We start from the raw sequence: 22624 nt of genomic DNA on the forward strand, positions 1-22624 counted from the left end.
AACTAATCATAATGATATCAGTGCTGACCATTATGATGTCAAAGCTGTTTTGGACACACTTTAGACTTCCTTTGCTGTAAAGTGTTAACATGGTGAGTAGACAGACGCACAGGTGTAGAGCATAGAGCCCCAAGGGTAGACCTGGGTACTAAAGGATGATGCTACCACAAATAATATCCCGAAGATGTCACAGGGAGTCAGTCTCAACCAATTCACATTTTAAAGAGTATACAACCAATCTCTCAGTTAGGTGCAACAAGAGAGTTCCAGCTGAAGTGTTTTATCCAGGAGAGTATAAAAGTCAACTGGATGCTCCTGGGAGACAGTAACCACGGTAATCAGTGGTGGTACCTTCAGAACTAAGTCAGTGGAGACACTAGCTTGAGAGCAAGCGAATTTCAAGTGCTGTGTGAGGCATAGCCCTTGGGAAGCTGAGCATAAAGATCTGCTTCAGTCATGGTTTTACTTGGCAACTGAAGCAGGGTGCCTCAGCAGGCCACAAGCTTGGACACCGTGGAAATGACAAACAGTTCATCTTAATTAATCAAAGTGAAGAGAAAAAGGAAGAGCAGAGATAAGCAACTCCTCTCATCCTGTCATGTGAGTTCATCTGTGTGGCGAGTTAGCCCCTACCTGCATCATTCTCTTCTAGTCTAAAACTACCAAATTCCCTAAGAATCTCCTGCCAACAGTTCTAGAAACAGAGTGTGGGGGAACGCAGCTAAATGTACCGTCAGCAGCATCCACTCAAAGCTGAAGTTAACATGTCCTGAGCCGGCATCACTCCCAAACACTGCATCCTGCAAATCTCAAGTTCAGCACTAGAAGGGCAGCGCCCAAAGTGGGTGCTGGGAACATAACCCCGGTCTCCGGCACTAGCAGGATGTGCTCGTAACTGTTCAGCAGTCTCTGAAACGAAAGACTTCTAGGTAGGCAAGGTGAAACTGTGAGAATAGGGACTGATATGCACATCTAACGCATGAGAAGCGAGGTACATTTTGGTTCCTAGATAATAGCCAGGAAGAAGCTGCTTATTTTAAGGTTTTTTTTTTTTTTTTTTTTTTTTGATTTTTCGAGACAGGGTTTCTCTGCAGCTTTAGAGCCTGTCCTGGATCTAGCTCTTGTAGACCAGGCTGGTCTCGAACTCAATGGAGATCCGCCTGCCTCTGCCTCCCGAGTGCTGGGATTAAAGGCGTGCGCCACCACCGCCCGGCAAAGCTGCTTATTTTAGACATATCCCTTCAATGCTTAAGAGCCCAAGATAAACTGGGCAATGGTGGTGCATGCTTTTAATCCCAGCACTCATGAGGCAGAGGCAGGCGGATCTCTGAGTTCGAGGACAGCCTGGTCTACAGAATGAGTTCCAGGGTAATCAGGGACAACCAGAACTACATAGAGAAACCCTGTCTCAAAAAACCAAAAAGTAAAAAAATAGGCCAAGATAAAACTGGATCATACTTGCAACAAATACTACTGAGAAGAAAAAAAAATGCCAACATACCTTACAGACGGAGTTTGTGAACATTTCTGTCAAAGGCTGTGAAACTGCTAGATGTGTATCTTCTGGACTGATCTTAAACACTGTCTCCAAGCACTGAATTGCAACTTGAAATAAAATAAGGGCAGGGGGATTAGCAACTTTAAAAAGGAACCTTCTGTTTTTCCTTACAGGAATGTAATCTATGGTAAATCAGTGTTTATGGCCAAAAAACAGGAGGAGAACGAATTGGTCCAGCTGCATAGAGGTTTCTATTTATAGACGAGCTATCAGAGAAAGACAGTGGTCTCTTATTTCTCACTAAACAGTAAGTGTTAGCTAGAATATAATTTCTGAACACACATAGTAAATCATATTCTTGCTGAAGGCTACCATAAAGAAGAGCATACCATTAACATCTTACATTCCAACACTAACACCTAATTAACCACCGGTGCATTAAACAAACTTAAAGTGTTATATATCTTCTATATACGAAAAACAAGATTTTCAACTTGATGAAAATTAGTAAAAGAAACATAATACCTGGCCCAAAGCAGGGACTAAATATCAATCCTGGCATAGTAACATAAAAATAGGTCTGTTTTAAAATATTCATTCATGCAAGCAAATGTATTACATGCCTATGTGTAAAGTTCTGCTCCAAGGTGCTAGAGGATCAGCAGTAAACAAAACAGGACAAACAAATCACTGTCCGTTTCATAAAGCGAAATATACAGCCTGCAAAACGACGACACTTGCCTCTTCTATTTTTGGTGGAGGACAAGATAACCGGTTGGTACAGCAAGGGTACAAGGGACAGACTGATACAAAGACAGGAAGGGAGATTATGTAAGAATCAAAGACTTAACAGATCACAAGGCAGCCTCGATGACATTTTTAAAGAGTGGGACTCGGTGCAACTGGCAAATGGAGGGCTTTCAAGGATTTAGCGAAGGAAAACGACTGTTTAGAGCTAAAAGACTGGTAGGAAGGCTGAGGACGGGCTAGGGAGAAAAACAGAAAACCAGGTGGGCTCCCACTCAAAGGATACACACAGCTGAGCAGCCCAGGGCAGAGGCAGTCAGGAGACATATTCCGTCCTCTCTGGAAGGACCCCTGGGGGGGGGAGGGGCGCCAAGAGTGGTTCTTCCTCTGATCGTGCTCCAGCTGGGAAAGGAACTAAGCATGTGGCCAAAATAACCCCTGTCCTTCCCACACTACTAAATAGATTCACCCACATGTTACAAGACCTGCAAAAGCCACTTTATGTCTTAATTGTGGTCTTGAGAAAGGAGCCGGTCATAAAATAAATACTATTACTTTAGGCAGTCCCAGAAAAGCTCTCCTTAGAGAGGGCCTGAAGAAAGCACCGAGTTCTAAGCAATAAGAAGCAAAAGTATCTCTTGGGAAGAAAACACTCTATTTACCTAGACTATCGCCTTTTCCTTTCTGTTTTTTGATATCTTCACCTCCTCAGTAGCTAGAACTACAAGAATGTGGCTTTCTCCTTTGCTATTTCTCCCAAGCAGATGAAGATGCATTTAAAATATTGGACTGCAAGTAAATTTGTTCTCGGTGCCATGACACATGGTTACGATAGTAAAAATGTATGCCTATGTATTTGTTTACTCTTGCAGCCTCCATCCTGGATCAGACTGGCATTCTTTACTGTGCCGTCTGCTTTGTAGAGTTCCGTTACCCGAGAGACTGCTCTATGTCATACGCTCTGGCATGCAGGTATCTCATGTTAGACCATCTCCTTGAGGACAAGGCCTCTTATTCCTCTCTGACTTTAGCAGAGTCTGGCAAGTAGTAAATGGTCAACAATTGGAATCTGTTGGTTTCCTTGTCTGCATTAAAAATCATATTTTAATTTCCAAGGAAATTAATATCAGATCTAGGGCAGACAGCATTTATTCTGACCATCTCCCAGTTACCAAAACCAAAACAGCAAAATCTAAACATAAGTTCACAAACACAGAAATAGATCAAGAGGATAAAGACAAGCCATTAACCACAAATCAGGCCATGGAACTTCAGAGCTAAACAGACAGGTATAGCTTCACTTCAGAGATATTCTATGGGGAGGGTTGATGCATTTTGCCCAATAGACTTAGAAACCAAGATAAAGACCAGAGAAGCCCAAGCCCAGGATTATGGGATTCAATTCAACAAATGCATACGGAGCATCTATCGCATGCCAGGCCCCTTTCTAGATGCCTGCTAATCCAGTGAATCAAACAGAATAGAACCTTAACCTCTTGGAGCAGAGGACGAGAAGAGGACTATAAATAAGAAACAAGAATGAGGAGGACGGGGTGGGGGAGTGGAGCGGGGAGGCGGGAGCTGAGCCGATGCAGACTGCAGATTTAACTTAGAGTTCAGGGCAGGCCTCCTTTGAAAAACAAACCTGGCAGACTTGCAGGAGATGGAAGTGTTATCATTGCAGCAGGTACAGATGATGGGAGGCTATTCCAGGCCAAGGAAACAGCCAGAGCAAACGCCTGTAGGCACAAGGATCTGGGGCCTCCCCAAGAAGGAAGTTAATTTGGCTGAAACCAAATGAGAAATGGTAGGTGGAAAATATGTCCAAATTATATAGATCCTTTATACAATGACGAAGAAACAATAGGAGTCCTGGCAAGATTCTCCATAGAGAGCAACAGAATCTGCCACAGTCTTACAAGAGGATGAATTTGGATGATCCGAGGAGCCAGAACTGGCAAAGAAAGACCAGTTAGGGGTCATCACAGAAGAACAAGCAGCAAGCAGTTTCAACCAGGGGAGATACCGGAGGAAGTGGTAAAAGGTGGTTAAACTCAAATTTCATTTTATGGCTTTGTTTGGTTTTTGCAGTACTAGGGACTTGTACACAGAGGGGCACATAAGACAGGCCCTCTATGACTGAACTATATTCCCCAACCCCTGACTCAAGATGTATTTTGGAAGTATAGACTTTTAGTCCTGTGTGGTGGTGGCACACACCTTTAATCCCAGCACTCAGGATACAGAAGCAGGTGGATCTCTATGAGTTTGAAGCCAACCTAGGCCAAAGAAAGAGTTCTGGCCAGAGGTATACCTTGGGGAAAAAAAAAGCAAGCAAGGAAGGAAGGAAGGAAGGAAGGAAGGAAGGAAGACTGATTTTTGAAGACACAGACAAGAATGTTTATTAACAGTCAGATGTAGAGTATGAGAAAAACAAGACCCTAGAATAATGCCCAAGTTCTTGGCCTAAGCCAAGGGAGTGGTGGAACTGCTCTCTCTGAGAAAGGGAAGCGGTGGAGAGAACAGATTTTGGGTGGGAGGACTGCGAGTTCAGTTTTGGCAATGGTAATTTTGAGATGCCTACTAGACTTGCAAGTGGAGCTATGTGGTGGGAAGCTGGATATAGAAGTCTGGGTTTAGAAGAAAGGTCTGGACTAGGGTTTCAGTTCTAAGAACTGTCGGCCTATAAATTCAGGGGACCTCAGGTAAATAAGTTAAATACTCTCACCCAAAAAAAAAAAAATGAGTGAAGAGAGTGACAGGAAGAAAAGCAAGCGGTCAACTATAGACATGACAGGTCAGGAGAGGGGATCAGCAATGGAGAGGAAAAGCAGGAAATGAGCCAAGACGCTAAGCAACCAAGGGACTGTGAGATAAGTAGAGTACGTGAGGCGAGATGAGGGAAAGGGAGAGAGTTGGATAAAGAATGAGAACTGTTTGACCAAACACAGAAATCACTAGTGCCCTTAATGAAAGTAGAATGCATGGAGATAAAGGATGAACATTCTTAAAATTAAGAAATAGAAGAATTGGAGAAAGTATAGACAACAATTTCAAATGGTTTTGTTACAAACGAAGACAAAAAACAAGATAAGGGGGACTGGGGACAATGACAAGAATATCCATGTTAGGATATTATTTTTATTGTATGTGTTTGGGTGTTTAGGCTTTATGAATATATGACAGTGCACCATAGGTGCACATGGTGCCTTCACAGGTCAAAAGAAGGCGCTGGATTCCCTGGAGCTACAGACAGTTGTGAGCCGCTGTGTGGGTGCTCGGAATTGAACTTGGTTCTCTGGAAGAACAGCCAGTGCTCTAAACTGCTGAGCTAACTCTCTTATTTTCACTGTGTGTGTGTGTGTGTGTGTGTGTGTGTGTGTGTGTGTATGTACCGATTGTAAACAGGATGCCCTCAGTGACCAATGGGGGCTTCAGATATCCCTGAAACTAGGGCTATTGGTGGGAGTGAATGGCTCAGTATGGGCTGGGAGCTAACCCAGATCCTCTAGAAGTACAGCAAGAACTCTGAGTCATCTCTCCAGCCCTATTCAATTTTCTTTTCTGTGTTTTTTTTTCATAATGACAGAGGAACTATTGGTACATTTATGATTGGATGAAAATGATCCAGCAGATGAAAATTTGAAGATGTAGGACAAAAGGGTAGAGAATCTACAGTAAAATCCTAGCTGGTGAGATGGGATGGGACAAAACGTGCCAGTAGAGAGATTTCTCTGAGAAAGGAATACAGCTAGTCCACCTATGGAAATAGGCAGGCAGATAGGCAAAGCCTGTGGGTATTGGCAGTGAAAGAATACAAGGAGTGTGGAAGTTGGTAGATGCTGTTTTCTTATTATTTCTTTTTTTTGTTTTTTCTGTTTGTTTCTTTGTTTATGGTGAAGGAAGCATCTAAGGGTAAAGACTGAAATGGAGGTCTGGCATCTCAGAAAATGAATGAGATTATTAAAATGACTATCTTGGATAACAGAAAGGATGAATAAATAGATGAATGAGTGTGGAACAAACACCCTGGTCACCCAGCAGCACTAAAAGTTTGCAGTCATGAATTAATATAAACAGTCAGCAAAACTGTACATTTTGGCCCATTAATTTATAGTCAAATGGATATGGACACTGAGTAGGTAGAAAATTAAAATTAAGATTTGGCTTTTCAGGACAGGAGAATAATACAAGAAAATATCATAATGATCTGCCACAGGATTAACAAGTAAGAAAAGGGTAGGGAAAAGTATGGGATCAACAGATTGGAGGGGTTGGTCAAGGAATTGTTGAGATATGGATACTAGAGGGAGTGTGCAAAAAACAGACAGTAGAAGCCAGGAAGTAAAATGCTTAAGACAGAGCTTGCTGGTGGAACACAATTTGGGAATGATTCAGTCTAGGAAAGGGCTCTGCATCTCATCACCCGACACTTTAGATCAGATCATTCCCTGTTATCAAGGCCTGCCTCGTGCAGTGTTGAGTGTTTAGCATCATCGATGGCTTCTACCCACGAGATGCCAGCAATACCAGCCTCCCCAAAGGTCGTGACACTCAAAAATGTCTCCAGACTTTGCAAAATGACCCTCAGTTCAGAAACACTGACCTAGTGTATAGTGAAGTGGCTGAGATCAGGGGAGGAGAAAAGCACAAGAGCCCAGTGGGAGAGAACAGCAAGGATCATCCTGGAGCTTTTCAGGACTGAAAGAGCTAAGATGGGAGCAGAGCTTGCAAGGGAGACAGCGTGCTGGAACGGCAACAATCAAAGTGAAGCAGATGTCAGAGATGACAACAATTAGGAGGAGGGGATGACATAATCTGGTAACAAACCTCAAAGCTTATGAAACACAGCTCCACAACAGTGGTGAATCTGGTGCGGGAACAGCAGAGCCTTTCCTGAGGCGTTTCTGAACTGTCTAGAAGGTGGGAAGACACCTCCTCATGACTTCGTGCTCAATTAAATTAGACTCACGGAGTCAAAAATAGGGGTCAGTCACAAACAATTGGCACCATTTCTGACTCCATATATAACAAACAGCTGAAGGCACATATTTTTGGCTGAATGCCATCCTAAAAATAGGGCACAACATCTTGGTTTTTAAAATACTCTGGATTTTCTTTCTGCTTCATAAAAACAGCATACCGCCTTAGATGAGGGGAAAAAAATATCTCTTGTTACATGATTGCCTTCCTCTGGGGCCACGGAGCAACCACAGCCAAGACTTTCCTCTGACAGCCAAACTACGTTCATCTTCACACAGTCTGACAGTCAGGGAGGACACAAGGTCCTTAATATTAAACGGGCTAATTGCTAAGTTCTCCCACTGTGTCTCACCTGCTCCTCGTATTGCTACCTGGAAAGACATCATCTCACCAGACGAGTTAGAACAAATGCCCAACTTTGATTTGCACCTATTTAAAGCATATCTACAAAGAAAGTACTCAGAATTAATAGGTGAGTCCCCTCTCCAGGAAAAGCAACTCCAAGAGGGGAAATTCAAACGTTGCTGCTGTTTATTAAGCTCTCCACCAATGAGCTCTCATTGCAACGATGAAGTCCTCGGACCGCTTAGGCTTACTGAACTTTCACCAGTCCATTGGTCGGCTTCATTCTATCTTCTTATAGCTATACGGAATTTACATTTCATAATGCATAAACATGAAGCACAAAGATGGCATCAAGGAAATACATGTGCTTCTCCAAACCCGATCAGATTCACAGGCCGCTGAATCCAAGACTGAAAGCTCACAGAAAACAGGGGCAAAATCCTCTCACTTCCCAAAGTAGCATTTGCTAGCGTTCTGTCATGGTATAATCACTTAGATTTCTTACACAGTGCTATAGCAATGACTAAGGTATTTTCAAGTGTTCTTTTGAAGGAGATCCTCTGCTTATTAGAAAAATGAGGGGGAACAATCTTTGAACTATAAACTGGGATTTAAACCTCAGCTTTGTTACAAAGTAACTGTTCTGTTACTTAAATCATCTGATCTCATTTCCTCATCCTTTAAGTGGGAACAATGTTAACCTAGTTCCCCTGAAGAAAAATGTCCCTAGAATATTAGTGGAATGCTTCTGACAGTAATTTTTCAGTAAACAAGCAACAGTCCTATTTTTATTAGTTAAAACAAGTCTCGAAAAATGGAAATAACACATCTAGTTAAGTCTCTCAACAAAATATCCTGATTTTGTTATTAAAAATCATAAACTTGGTTATTTTAATCTTTCTTTATAATTACAACATGAACACAAAGAACTGGTACCTACCTTCCAAACTTTCTTGTTCATCAGAAGTATATGCATCCATCTGACTTTGTTCCCGCAAGAAACGAATAACTGCATAAACTAGAGGCTTGACCGATGACATTTTAGAAGCTTAAATACCTCCTTGATGAAAAAAGACAAAGAAAATATCAACGGTCATATGCTATGTTAAAAGCATTAAAAATAAAAATATTCATTACCTTGATCTCTTCTCTCTTTAAAGCGTCAAGAAAGCAAAAGTTGTTACAGTAATGTATTCCACATGCTCATTCAAACCCAGCACTTTTAAACCGTGTTGAGGCTTGCCTCGGTGAAAAGACATGTTTTCAAAACAAGTGTAGCAAAGCTTAGAACTCACTCTGTCTTAACAATGTCTATGATACAGATACAAGAAAGCATAGGAGTGCAGACCCAGGGAGAACCATCCTTGAAAGGCCTCACTTTTAATTGAGGGAGATTTAGTACTGCTGACTCAGAAGGCGAGACACAATGAGCATCTTCCTTTATTCAAAGAGATGTTTCCTTTTTTAATGTATTAATAATTTACACTCCACTACTTTTGTAGGTTGTGAGTTACTTGCTGATGACCGGGCTCTGTGGAAAGGTTGTTCAACCACTGAGTGCTATTGTTAATAAACGGCGTTCCTATTTAATCAACACACTGCTCAGAAATCACCGTCTAAACCGACGGATACTACAAACCGACCTGCCCTGCCTGCAGAAGCTGTGCTCTCGTGGACAAGCTGGAAGCTCCTGGCCCCGTTCATTCACATGGAATACTATGCATCCAAACAGTGGCGCAGGGCCAGGCGGCATTAATGGCTTATTTCCACTAAATCGTATCAGCAATCTGCTCCCCGGGATCCCTAATTCACAGCCAGGGTGTGGTACCGGCCGCTAGGATGTTTATTGGCTTTGTACTTCTTTTAAAGCCGAGCCCAGTCTCTAGGCCAGAGAGGTTATTACACGTACTGACTAAGGCCCCGGGGGCAGAAGGGGGGGGCAGAAGGGGAAAACAGAATGGGGGGCTGGGGGAGCAGTCCAACCTCCTCCAAGCTTCCTCTCCTACATCTCCAATCACATCCACCTCCCACTCCATGGTTCTCTCCCCGCAGCACCCCGGCTTTGCCTCAGCCCAGACCCGGTTTGCACGGGGTGCGCGGTGCAGGCCTCCATCTGGGGCTGCAGGAGACTCACCCTTTCCAGATAGAAGCCCCTTACCAGGCAAAAGGACACGAGACGACGGCTGCAGGTCCGGGGTCGTCGGGAAGCGGGGCCACCTGCTCCCGCGGTCCTCGGGGCTTGAGTGGCGCTCTGGATGGCAGAACTGGCCGCGTCTCCCAAACTTCCCCGGCTCCTACACCGCCGCCGCCCCCTCAGCCCACCCGGCTGCTCGCTAGGCTCTCTGACGCTGGGTCTTGCTGGATCCGCCCCTGGGGCGGAGCAGGGCACAAAGTGGGTGGGGGTGGGGGCGGGACAGGGAGAGAGGCGGAGCGAGAGGCGGGGCTGGCCCGGGGGCGGGGCGGGGCCGGATGCGGGGCGGGCCGAGGGGCGGGGCCGCGGGCGCAGGCGTGGGGCTGCAGCACGTGGGAGGGCGCTGGCAGGGCTGGCCGAGGCGTCTTGAGCTCTGGTCTCCGCGGCTAGGCCCACTCTCGGCTCCCGGGCTCCGTAGACTCCACCGCCCGCCTCCCGCAACCACAGACCGGAGGACCACGCGCCCGCTGCTGCCGGCCTCCGCGGCGTGCCCATGATCACCCTGTGCCTTTCGGCTGTGCGAGGCCTCCACAGGTACTCTCGTGGGCGGGTTAACCTTGACCGTGGGCAGGGTGGGGTCGTCTGTCCGCGAATGCCTGGGGGCCTGGTGCAGCCCTGCCGCACCCCTGCGATGCCTCTGGGACTGTCCCTTCCCTCTGCCTGCTTGGTGGACCCCGCAGGGACACCTGGCGCAGCAACCTGAGGCCACCTTTCCCTCCCCGCTTCCCTCAGGAGGCCATCCTTTCCCCTTTGTTTGGGATTGCTTCAGCCGCAGTCTGTGAGAATGGTGGTTCACAGACCCAACCCAAAATAAATAGCAAGAGACAGCGCGACGTTCCCTTCCGAACTGCAGATCTGACAGAGAAAGTGCCGCAGCTGTGGACTCGGGAATAAAGCATTTCCATACGCACCCCTTGCATATGTTAGCGTTCCGGGCGTTTAATATGCACCCGGGACCGTTGTGATTTTGATACTTGTTTCCGTCCTTGCTTTCTAACTTCATTTTTATTTTCTTCCTTACCATAAAACATTCGGCCTCTTACCCTGGCAAATTGACATGGCCCGGAATTGTTGCTTGGACGCCGTTTGGGGCAGCCTAGGCTGCTGCTTTGAATTGCTTCCTAGCGCAGCTCTAACCACACCCCTTTGCTACAGACCAGTAGCAAAATGGTGAGGGAATTAAATTCTTCGCACGGATATGCCGGTTTTCGGAAACAATGCCTCCACTTCCTCCACTGACAAATCTGCCCTACACTAAAATTTCAAGTGAGACTTCAACAGAAAAAAAAAGAACTTGGTGGTTTTTATAGATGTGCACAAAACTACTTTGAACCATCAGCATCTCCGCTTTTCCTAGTTTCCTATTGTGCTTTGCCACTCATCTGCGTGGATCTTTGTGTTCCTTAGGCCTTGCAGCTGCTGTGCACCCAGGGGACAATAGTGATTCTGAAGAGTTCTGTGGTGACTGTGGTCATTCTTTGGGCGGGATTTGTTGTAGTGCTGGCTGGAAGTGGTATAGCTGTCAAATGAAGCTGTATCTGGAAATGAAGATCTTCACTTAGAAAAGCAAGAAGAGAGAATAAATTTCCATTTGAAGACAGATAGTTCTCTTCTCTAACTTTTAAATATTGGGACCCCTTTACCTTTCAAAAAAATGGCTGAGAACCTAGGAACATTCATTTAGTTTTTGTCGATTATATCTACCCATAGTTAGCCATATAAAATGAAAAGTGGAACAGTTTTAAAGGATCAGTATGTTTATCAAATAATAAATACATTACATGCACATTTTTCCACTCATCTGTCAGGGGGCACTGAAGTAACAATACAAAGTAGCTTGATTCCTAATTAATGAGGTTAATATAAATTAATGAGATTAATATAAATTAATGAAATTAATATAAACCTCTACATTTAATCTGTTTATTTTATTTTGATTTAAGAAGGAAAAATCTTACATCACTTGTGGTTGGAAAGAGACTATTCTAAAAGCGTCCTTAGGTAACCATGGGCAGTCTTCCTTATCACACCAGTGTGGGGCAGATGGTGGTTTTTTTTTTTTTTGGTTTTTCGAGACAGGGTTTCTCTGCAGCTTTTTTTTTTTTTTTTTTTTTTTTTTTTTTTTTTTTTATAGCCTGTCCTGGAACTAGCTCTTGTAGACCAGGCTGGCCTCGAACTCACAGAGATCCGCCTGCCTCTGCCTCCCGAGTGCTGGGATTAAAGGCGTGCGCCACCACCGCCCGGCCAGATGGTGGTTTTTAAAGGGTGGGTTGTGGAGTGGAATTGGGAGTGTGGACCACTGTGCTCTTACTCTGCTACACTGAAATCCGCTGGGCGCATCTTGCATTTTAAATGGAGAGCGCGCCCTCTGCCTGACTTTGTAGCATCAATCACAGTTCGTTTGGAAATTAATGGCTGTGTTATGTAGTTCTTCTGATGTTATATGTATGTTGTTATATACTACCAAATGATCACATTCCTCAGTTATCAGACATTTTGTTAGAACTCTTCAGGTGTTGATGTAGTGGACCGGATTCTAGTTTTATTTTTATTTATTTATTTATTTATTTTGGTTTTTGGAGACAGGGTTTTTCTGGAGCTTTGGAGCCTTTCCTGGAACTAGCTCTTGTAGACCAGGTTGGCCTCAAACTCACAGAGACCCACCTGCCTCTGCCTCCCGAGTACTGGGATTAAAGGCGTGCGCCACCATCGCCTGGCTGAAAGCTGGAATTTTATTAGTGATATATATTTTCATATTTTTCCTTGAAGTGACAGTCTCACTTTTTTACTTTTATGGGTTTTGTTTTGTTTTGTTTTTTCCTAGACAGGATCTTGCTGTCTAAAGCCCATGCTAGCCTTGAATTCAGATCCTCTTGTTTCAGCCTTCCAGTTGCTGAGATGACAAATATGAGCCACCTTACACACCTACTAGTGTTCTGTCAAAGTAACCTGGAATGTTTTGTTTTGGAGTGTTGTGAACTGGACCCAGAGCATTGCACTAATTGGGCAAGCAGAATAATTCTGATCTGTTTGTCATCAAAAACAGTATATCTGAAAATAGGATGGATAGATAGATAGATAGATAGATAGATAGATAGATAGATAGATAGAAGATAGATAGATAGAAGATAGATAGATAGATAGATAGATAGATAGATAGATAGATAGATGGATGGATGGATGGATGGATGGATGGATGGATGGATGGATGGATGGATGATAGCCATGTGGTGGTGGCACAGCCTTTGGGAGGCAGAGGCAGGTGAATCTCTGTGAGTTTATGGCCAGGCCAGCCTGGTCTACAAAGCGAGTTCCAGGACAGCCAGAGCTATTACACAGAGAAACCCTGTCTTGAAAAACCCAAAATAAATAAATAAAATCAGTCATAGTAACACTTTTCTGTAATCTGAGCGTTGGAGACTGGGACAGTAGGATCAAGAATTGAAGGCTAGTCCAGAGTACATCGCAAGACCCAGTATCAAAAAAATTTTAATTTCTAAAAGAGTTTTAAAGGGTATTCCATGAAAAGAAAGGGAGAAAAAATATATCTTGACTCACGGTTTGTTCATTTTCATAAACGCTTTGATTTGAGCAACCAGTTCCTCTGAAACACCATTATACTCGGGTATTCAGATGTGCTTATGTGTGCTCTGACCATATGTACACATTGAAGGGTTGAGACTTTAAAATAAACAATATTTAGTGCCTCAGCAAGAGTATCCTACAGTGCAACTGAGATTCTTTTTAACATGAGTGGCCTTGAACTTGTCTACCAAGGGGAGTGATGGTTTTGAGTGCACAGAAGGCAAGAGTTGATCCAGCATTGTGCTGCATTATCATTATAAATGTATGGCAAAATCGATGTGCTTCAGTATTTGGAACATTCTTAACCTCATGCTCTCCCTGGCCTGGTCTCGTGGTCCTTTCTACAACACTATGACTTTAACATCTGCACTCTAAATGTAGAGAACTGCTTATATAGAGAGACTCTTCATTTATACATAGAAAGAAATAAAGATGTGAAACACCATGAATGGTTATCTTGTTAGGAGCTAGTAGTATGCCAGGTGTGCGGTACATGCCTGTTATCTCAGCATGTGATAGGCTGAGGCAGGAAGATTGTGAGTTCAAGGCTATCCTGGGTCTCAGAGTGAGACCCTGATTCAAAAGAAGAGGCAGGGGATAGGTGGAGACTATTAGCAATCAAACTTATATATATCAACTCTTTTATTGAAGACATGCAAAGCAGTTATTCACTGTCGTGGTTTGAATAAGAATGGCCCCCATAGGCTCATATATTTGAATGCTTAGTTATCAGGGAGTGACACTATTTGAGAAGGATTAGGAGGTGTTGTCTTTGTTGGAGTGGGTGTGGCCTTTTTGGAGGAACTGTATCACTGGAGGTGGGCTTTATGGTTTCAAAAGCCCATGCCAGGCCTTGTCTCTGTCTCTCTCTCTCTCTCTCTCTCTCTCTCTCTCTCTCTCTCTCTCTCTCTCTCTCTCTCTCTCTCTCTCTTTGCTTATGGACTCTGGTAGCTCTCAGCACCACATCAACGTGCCACCATGTTCTCTGCCATGCTGATATGAACTAAGCTTCGGAAACTGTACGCAAGCCTTCTGTAAGAGTTGCCTTGGTCGTGATGTCTCTTCAGCAATAGAACAGTGGCTAAGGCAGTCATTATATAAAGAAGTAGTTCTTAACTTTGGGCTTAGGTGGCTTCGTTCAGAATCTGTTATCCTCTCATGAGAGTTGGTACTAAACAGCATGGGAAGCCTTCTGTTCTCTTTTTCCTATTTACTCTGGAACTTGGACATATTTTTTTTTTATTTGACTGAGATAGGTTTTCTTGTTGGCAGAGCAGCTATATTAGTTATGTTGTTTGCTTGGCAGGTAGGATGGTTGATGGGAGTATCAGCTCTGTTTCTTGGGAATAAACAGGCCAGGACTATGAAGATTAGGTTGTAGATTGTAGTTGCTGTTAATCAAACACATACTTCTGTCCTAGGCACAGAGCCGTGTGGTGGGTGAGAGACCTCAGCAGGGCAGCTGGTCTCACAAGGAGCTGCAGCTGTAGCGTTGAGAGACAGATGGATAGGCACACCGTGCAGAGTGAGGTTGGATATTTATTTAGTGGGTTATGGGGGGGGGGGAAAAGGGAGAAGAGCAAAGAAAGACAGAGAGACAGAGGGGGAAGGGGAGAAATGGGGAGAAGGGAGAGACCTGGAGCCTGCAACTGGCCTTGGCTGAGGAGGGGAAGTGCCTCTGCAGCTCCTGGGGTCCAGAGACAATCAGACGTAGCAGGCAGTTGAGTCAAGCAGGAACTCGTTTATTTCCTTACAACTTGCAACTTATAAAGCAGAAACCCATGAATCCCAGAAGAAGTGGAAGGAAAACTAACTAATCACATCAGGAGTCACGTCTGCAGGAGCCCCAGTGGGGATCACGCAAGCATCAGGCACTTTATGTCATCCTCCATCTCTAACTCCAGTCATCTTGTGAATAAGTCAGATCTCCTCCCCCTCGCTCCCCTTCAGCACCATCTTGGCTGGGAGTATTCTTCACAGGCTTTGCAATGTCACCTTTTTTAAATTTTGTGCCTTTTTCTAACTGTTACGCTTTTGGCATAGCTGTCACGCTTTTGGCTGTCACCTTTTTTGTGCTAACTTCGCGACTCCAGCCTCCTATATGCTCATGCTTGATTCAGCCCACAGTTCCTGGCCGACCAGATCCGAATAATCACACAGAAATTATATTAATTCCAACACTGCTGGGCCGATGACTCTAGCATATTCCTAGCTAGCTGTTACATCTTAACCCATTTCTATTTAATCTGTGTATCTCCACGAGGCTGTGGCTTACTGGGTAAGGTTCTATTCTGGTGTCTTTCTCCATGGCGCCTCCCTGACTCCACCTACTCTATATCTCTTCCAGCCTGGCTATATTCTGCCCTGCTGTAGGCCGAAGCAGCTTCTTTATTAACCAATGGTAATAAAACACATTCATAGCACACAGGCAGGAATCCCACATCACTTGACAAATTCAGGACTGTGGTATAGAAACAGACAAGGTAACTTGTTCTCTGGTGTAAAAAGATGATATGAAAAAATATTAATCAAAATAGTTATTCATGAATTCAGTAATTTTTTACATGTCTGATTGTAATTAAACAAAATTGAGATTGCACCCATAAGTCTCACACATGATAACCTCAACAATTTTAGGACAGCAGTGCCAGGAAAAAAATTGTTTAATAAAAAAAGGATTTGAAGGTACAAATAGCAAAAAGCTAAACTAAGATTATTTGTCAAAAACAGATAAAAAGAAGTTACTCATGGGGATTTTTTGTGGTGCCTTTTCACTGCTGACTGTGGTAAAAAAAAAAAAATCCTGTTACTTTTTCAAACTTAATTACAGTCTTTTGATTGAGACATAGTGCAGAATGTCGGTGGGAGGAAACACCTCTATTAAAGATGTGAAGAGTCAAGGAAATGGATGTATTGCGTGAGGATTTACACGCCAAGGTGTGTGTTGCAACGGGCATGGCTAGACTTTGGGTGTCTGGAGCCAGCATGCCTAAGTTTGTATGCTGGCTCTGTCACTGACCAGCAGCACTGTGATCTTAGGCTAAAATGTCTGTCTGTGGCTGTTTCCTCATCAGTAAGTAGGCAACTGACCAGGTGCTGACTTAAGTCACCAAACATTTGGTAGTGTATTAGGTCCCATAATCTCCTGCAACTGGAGACACAGCTGTGAGCAGAGCAGACAGAAATCTGATGCAGGGGGAATTTACCTTATATAAGGAGAAAAACAAAGAAAATATGTCGCATATTAGATAGAAAACTACATTTTGCTATTTTTAGAGCAGAAAAAGGGATATTCGTATTGATGGAATGAAATTGTGCATTATGAGCAGGTGAGGCACACAGAAGGTGACATTTGAGCGATGATCCAAGAGGATCGGGAATTACCAGAACTGAGCATTCTAAGTAGCATGAAAGGAAAAGGCCAGAACGGGATGTGAATGAGTGTCTTAGGGTAGGAAAACTCAGTCCTTCTTAACAACAGTCCGGCACCTTGTCACATAACAAAGCTTTGTTGAACATTAGTCATTATTTTTATGTCTGTGAGTTGACTGTTTTTTATGTTAGAAGCTTTTGCATTGAGACTATCGAGAGCCCCTGGTAGATAATTCAGTTTGGGTTTTTTTATGTTTGTTTTTGCTTGTTACTTTAAGAGTTGAGATTTTTGCTTCATTTTCCATTTTTGCTTTAGATCTATAAAACTTTACATTTGAATGAGTCAGGCATAGCACTCTTTCCTTTATGATTCATGTCTTTGGTCCCATGCCTAGAAAGCCCTTCTCCACTCCAAGATGACAAATTCTTCAAATCATTTTCAACTTCTTTAAGACATTTATCTTTTTAAAAAATGTTATTTATTTCATATCTGTGTGTGTCTGTCTATGGCATGTGTCATTTGGGGTGGTGTACCCAAGGAGGATGGAAGAGGGTTGTCAGACCCCTTAGAGCTAGAGCTACGGGAAGATGTGAGCTGCCTGGTGTAGGTGCTGGGATCCAAACTCCAGTCTTTGGGAAGATCGACAAGTGCTCCTATCTGTGGAGCTGTCTCTCCAGCCCCTGCGTTTTCTCTCCTGTTTCATTCACTTCCATCACTTACCTGTCCGAAGGGTCTTAGTCAGGGTCACTGTTGCTGTGACAAACAACCATGCCCAAAGCAGCCTGGGGAGGACAGGGTTAATTTGGCTCAGGCTTCCACATCACAGCTCATCATCAAAGGGAGTCAGGACAGGAACTCATACAGGGCAGGAACTTGAAAACAGGAGCTGAGGCCTTTCACAGAGAAGCCCTGTCTTGAAAAAAAAAGCAAGCAAACAAACAAAAATAATTTTAGTAATAAAGTAAAGTGAGCATGCTGGTGCACATCTTTAAACCCTTTCCTTTACGCCTCTTTCCTGTCTCTCTTCATCCATGGCCCTTTCTGTTATCCCAGAAGTTGTAACCACTGCCCCAAACTTTGGTTTTGTCACCCTCTTTAAACATACACTGCAAATGTGTGCTGCCCCAAACTACCTGTGGTTTAGTTTCACTGGTGAAGTGGTTTCATGTGGCCACAGTCCATTTTCACTGTTGTAAAGTCCTTTGTTGTGGGACACTTCCAAAGTTCATCCATCTTCTTGTTCATGGTTGTTTAGGTTGTTGTTTTTGTTTGTTTTTTAACTAGAATGTGTACACATCCTCAACTTTATCTACTGACCCCCCTTTTACTTTCTAGAGTGACTATATTAATTCTCTCCCCACACAGTGTTTATGAATGGCCATTAATCTACCACCCTAAGCAGCTCTTGTAGAGACTTTTCCCCTTGAACACTTGGCACGTATATACGCTTACTGTTGAGTCTTAGCATGTTTTTATCTTTTTCATTTGTGTATTATATGTATTCATATCTGTATTAGTCAGGATTCCCTAGAGGAACAGAGAATCTTTATATAGATTCGATTTATTAGAATGGCTTTCAGGCTGTGGTCCAGCTCATCCAACAATGCTCTCCTAATGGAAAGTCGAATAATCCAGTAATTGTTCAATTCATGAGGATGGACGTCTTAGCTGGTCTTCACTGGAACCCAAAGAAGTAGGCTCTAACACCAGTGTAGGGAGGCCTCAGCAGAAGGGTAAATGAACTTGCCAATGAGAATGATGGCAAGTAGGCAAAGAGCAAACCTTTCTTTTGTATCCTTTATATAGGCTGCCACAGGTGTGGCCCAAGTTTAGGGTGGGTCTTCTTACCTCAGAAAATATGGATTTAAAGTGGGTTTTTCTACTTCAAACAATTCAGTCAGGAAAGGTTTGCCCAGCTGCTTTTGTTTTTAGTTAATTCCAGATGTAGTCAAATTGACAATCAAGAATAGCCATCACAATATCTTTTAGCAATTCAGCTATTGGACGTTTTTCCTTCCTCCCTCCCTTCCTTCCTCCCTCCCTCCCTCTCTCCCTTCCTCCCCTCCTCCCTCCCCCCCTCCCTCTCTCCCTTCCTCCCTTCCTCCCTCTCTCCCTCTCTCCCTTCCTCCGTCCCTCCTTCCCTTCCTCCCTCCTTCCCTTCCTCCCTTCCTCCCTTCCTCCCTCCCTCCCTCCCTCCCTTCCATTCAGGAAGATCACACTGTGTGTATGATAGGCTTGTGCCACCATGCCCTTTCGCTGCCTGGGGGCCAGCCCCAGCAGCACAGGGCGCAAAGGGAAGTTCACAGAGTCAGCACATACTATGACTTTTTATTATCTGAGGGGGTTAAGGGAGAAGACACTCATACACTCTCTTATGGCTTCCTTCTTTATTCTTCTGTATTCTTCATTCTGTGTTCTGTATTCTTTTTTCTTACCTCCATCCGAAATGTCCCTTCTGTCTCTCTCGATGTTCTCCTCCTAATTCTCTCATTCTTGATGTTTGCCTTCTAACTCATTTAACTCTATCTTTAGTCTTTCCTTATAGCTTATATACCCCAGCAAAATCTTTTAGACAATATAAAAATTACAATGTGGTTACATTCTGTTTTTCAAGTGAATGATTATGATGAATACAAAACAAACAGTAAAAAAAAAGCCTGTTCCCCATATTCCTTGCATGATTTTTCTTGCAAATTATCTCAAGAACCCACATCTATCCATACCCAAGCAACTTGTTATAGATTAAACATGTAGGCAAGCAAATTATTCTTCTCAGTTAGGTCTTTTACTGGTAGGCAGCGTTTTGCGGTTAACAAGAAAGGACCAATTACTTTATTACTTATCTTGAAATGTAATCTTATAAGGAAACTAAAAGAATCACACGCCTAAACTTTTGTATATGAAAAGAATCAGTTAGCGCTACTTTAAATCTTTAGGGTGCATACCCACTCATCAAGTTTCTTATATCAGGAGATTGAGGGCAGAAATGGGTATAAAGAATTAATCATCACCTTTGCTCATGAACCAGTCCTAGCAGGAAAGACATATCAGCTAATAATAATTGGGCTGTTTTGTTCTTGTTCCCTGACCTTAACAAGTTTCTCATTCAACTATGTGCCTTTCTAAAACTGTAAATTATCTTTTGGGTTTTTTTTTTTTAACCTCAAAGCTATTCGATGAAAACATCTTAGTCTATGTTATTTTGAAAGCTTTGTTTCAGCTATTATGCACTCTGAAATATATGAAAACATTTCCCAACATTAAGGTTAAAAGAATGTAAGCTAGCTGGGCTACTGAGACTCAAGTGTTTTTCTTAGGCATTAACCTAAGCCACAGGCTATACAGCTCCTCAATAGAAATTCGTGTGTTCTTCCTTGTGTGACACTTCCTTGTTTATATTTTAATCATCTAAACTCGATTTAAACTAACACTATTATATTATTATTATTTTCAATTGGACAGTACTGCTTAGGAAGAAATCATCTTCATACTATCCCACAGGTTAAAAAAAAGCCTAGTAGAACAGGATGTTTACGTGAGATAAACTCACTACATTACAGGCAGTGAGGATCTCCCCACACCCATTCACAGCAAGCCAGATACCAGAGAAAGATAGCAGCAGCAAACATGTAAAGGTACAGCAGAAACAAAAAAGATTCCAGGATCTGTGTCTCAGGGCCTTGTCTAACTGAGAGTCACCCATCGGGGAGTTTCCTCGTGGTGGGCTGACACCTTGAACTTCAGTTGCCACCCACTGCTCCTCTGACCCGGCCACCAGCAACACCCAGTTTTGGTGTACTATTTCCATATTGAATATAAGGACTTTATATATTCTGTTAATTCTTCCCCTCACTTGTTTTGCAGTATTCAAAAGATCTATTTATTTATAAGATCTTTGGTATGTATTACTGAGCTAAACTTTAGGGAAAACCTTCAGCCAAGGCTGCAGCCGTCTCTGCCCTTACTTTACTCACGGGTGCCGGAGAGTAACTAGAGCTCTCAGACAGATTATGAGAGACGCTGTGGTCTCAGCTTAGCTTGAGCATCTGAGTCCTGTAAGGACTTCCATGGCCCATGCATTGCTTATCCTAATAGTTGATAGTTTCTGAGATCAGGAACCCAGTGTTTTGTTGTTCACGTTGATGTGTCTAACATTTAGCATGGCACATAGTAGATGTAGCACAGATATAAAAACCCAGAGACAAATATCGGGATTCAGTCTGAAGATCAGAAAAGCAAAGCAGCCAACCACTGGCTCTTACCGCTACCTCAGACTGAAGACTCTACACCACACTCCATTGAGTTCCTGTCTCTTCCCTTTTATATTTCTCTCTCTGCCCAGCCATATCGCTCCTGCCTCCACCTCCCTAGGGATTAAAGGCATGTGATCCCAGAACTCTTTGTGAGCTCCTTTTTCTTTTAGACAGACTTCAATCTTGTATAGCTCTGAGTGGCCTTGAACTCACAGAGATCCATCAGCCTCTGTCTCCCAAGTTTTGGGATTAAAGGTGTGTGCCACCACTTCCTGGCCTGTGTGACTGACTAGTATGACTGCTTTGTCCTCTACTCTTCAGGCAAGCTTTATTTATTAAAACACAAATAATATACCACTGTAAGTAGATGCTGATAAGTGTTTTTATTAAATGGATAAATGAAAAAATAGCATCAGCAATAGTAATTGAAGATTCAGTATTCCCTGCTAATATCTAATCAGTACAGACCGAGATTTGACAAATGTTATTGACAAGTTACGTAGAAGTGAGTATAACTGAGTAGGAAGTGGATTTTAAGCTCTGTTTGAAATGACATGTTTTAAATGATTTTGTTTAAGCAAAATGCCAGTTGCTAAGTAAGGGAAATCACTATGTCTAAGTGTTATTTAGCCAATAGAAACCTAGTTAAACACAGAGTGGAGTGATATGCAGTAGTCAGCTAGTTGTCAGTGGCCATGCAGCAGATACAGAAGAATCTTGGGTGTACACTAGGGCTGGCACAAGACAGAGATGAAGCCATAAATGAGAAGTGGGAACTTTGTGGTACTCTGTAGTCATCATCTGAGACAGTCAAGGTCACTTGGTCCCTTACAGACCCAGTTGATAGCTCTGTAAAGCTGTAGTCTAATTAATGATTCTCCAGAAGCAAAAGTACTTCTAAATATGTTGGCCTGGATATGAAAGAAGTGCCAGTCTGCAAAATACTGGGTCAGAAGCAATCAAGCTGAGAAGGAACAGAAGGCGAGTCTCTCTTGGATGGGCCTGGGGTCAGCTCATGGCAGGGGAGCCAGATTCTGTGGACATTTATGACCCAAGAGGTAATTGAGATTAAGGACATGTCCATGAACAGGGCATAGGGCATGTACCTGAAAGAGGCAAACGTACTATTGGTCAGATTAAGAAGTAGTGGCATGCTGTTTCATGTAGGCAGAGGTTTCTTTGGGGACTATGATCAGCTCTGTTCCACCAGTCACTTCCCAAATAACCACTCAGAGACATTAATGATAAATATTCAGCTGTTAGTTCAGGCTTATTACTAACTAGCTCTTACAACTTAACCCATTTCTATTTATCTATATGCTGCCCCAAAACTCATAGCTTTTACTACTCCTGTGTGTCTTGCTTCCTTTCTGGCTGGCAACTCTTCTGACTCTGCCCTCCTTCCCAGCATTCTCACTACCCGGAAAATCCTGCCTAGCTCTCAGCCAATCAGCTTTTTATTAACAATGAGAGCGATACATATTTACAAAGATTGTTCCAGAGCAGGATCATCTATGTGGTGGAAAAAGTACCCAGCCCAAGTATTTACCATGATACTGAGATCATATCTGCAACACATCTCATACCTGCTGTATTAAATCCTGCTCCTTGTGCCAAAAGCGCTACCCTCCTACAGCATGTAGTTGGCT

At 43.2% G+C, this 22624-nt stretch overlaps 2 protein-coding genes across 3 annotated transcripts in view; one reads left to right on the plus strand and one right to left on the minus strand.

Moving 5' to 3' along the window:
- Sgtb (small glutamine rich tetratricopeptide repeat co-chaperone beta) overlaps positions 1–9911 on the minus strand; it is a 40162-nt gene extending 30251 nt beyond the window's left edge. The window contains exons 1-3 of one of the 2 annotated variants that reach the window (XM_038323336.1): positions 9732–9911; positions 8514–8633; positions 1502–1605 (exon numbers count right to left, since the gene is read on the minus strand). In XM_038323336.1, the coding sequence (XP_038179264.1) occupies positions 1502–1605; positions 8514–8613 (204 nt within the window). In that variant the 5' untranslated portion in view covers positions 8614–8633; positions 9732–9911. Of the gene's footprint in view, positions 1–1501; positions 1606–8513; positions 8634–9707 lie in introns of both variants that reach the window. The other variant, XM_038323335.2, reaches the window with a different exon arrangement.
- Positions 9912–10097: 186 nt separating this feature from the next.
- Positions 10098–22624, plus strand: part of Nln (neurolysin) — an 88809-nt gene continuing 76282 nt past the window's right edge. Inside the window, exon 1 of the mRNA XM_038321902.1 lies at positions 10098–10298. Within this exon, the coding sequence (XP_038177830.1) occupies positions 10258–10298 (41 nt within the window). The 5' untranslated portion in view covers positions 10098–10257. The remainder of the gene's footprint in view (positions 10299–22624) is intronic.

Source organism: Arvicola amphibius, chromosome 3 (assembly GCF_903992535.2).
Source record: "Arvicola amphibius chromosome 3, mArvAmp1.2, whole genome shotgun sequence".
Lineage (NCBI taxonomy): Eukaryota > Metazoa > Chordata > Mammalia > Rodentia > Cricetidae > Arvicola > Arvicola amphibius.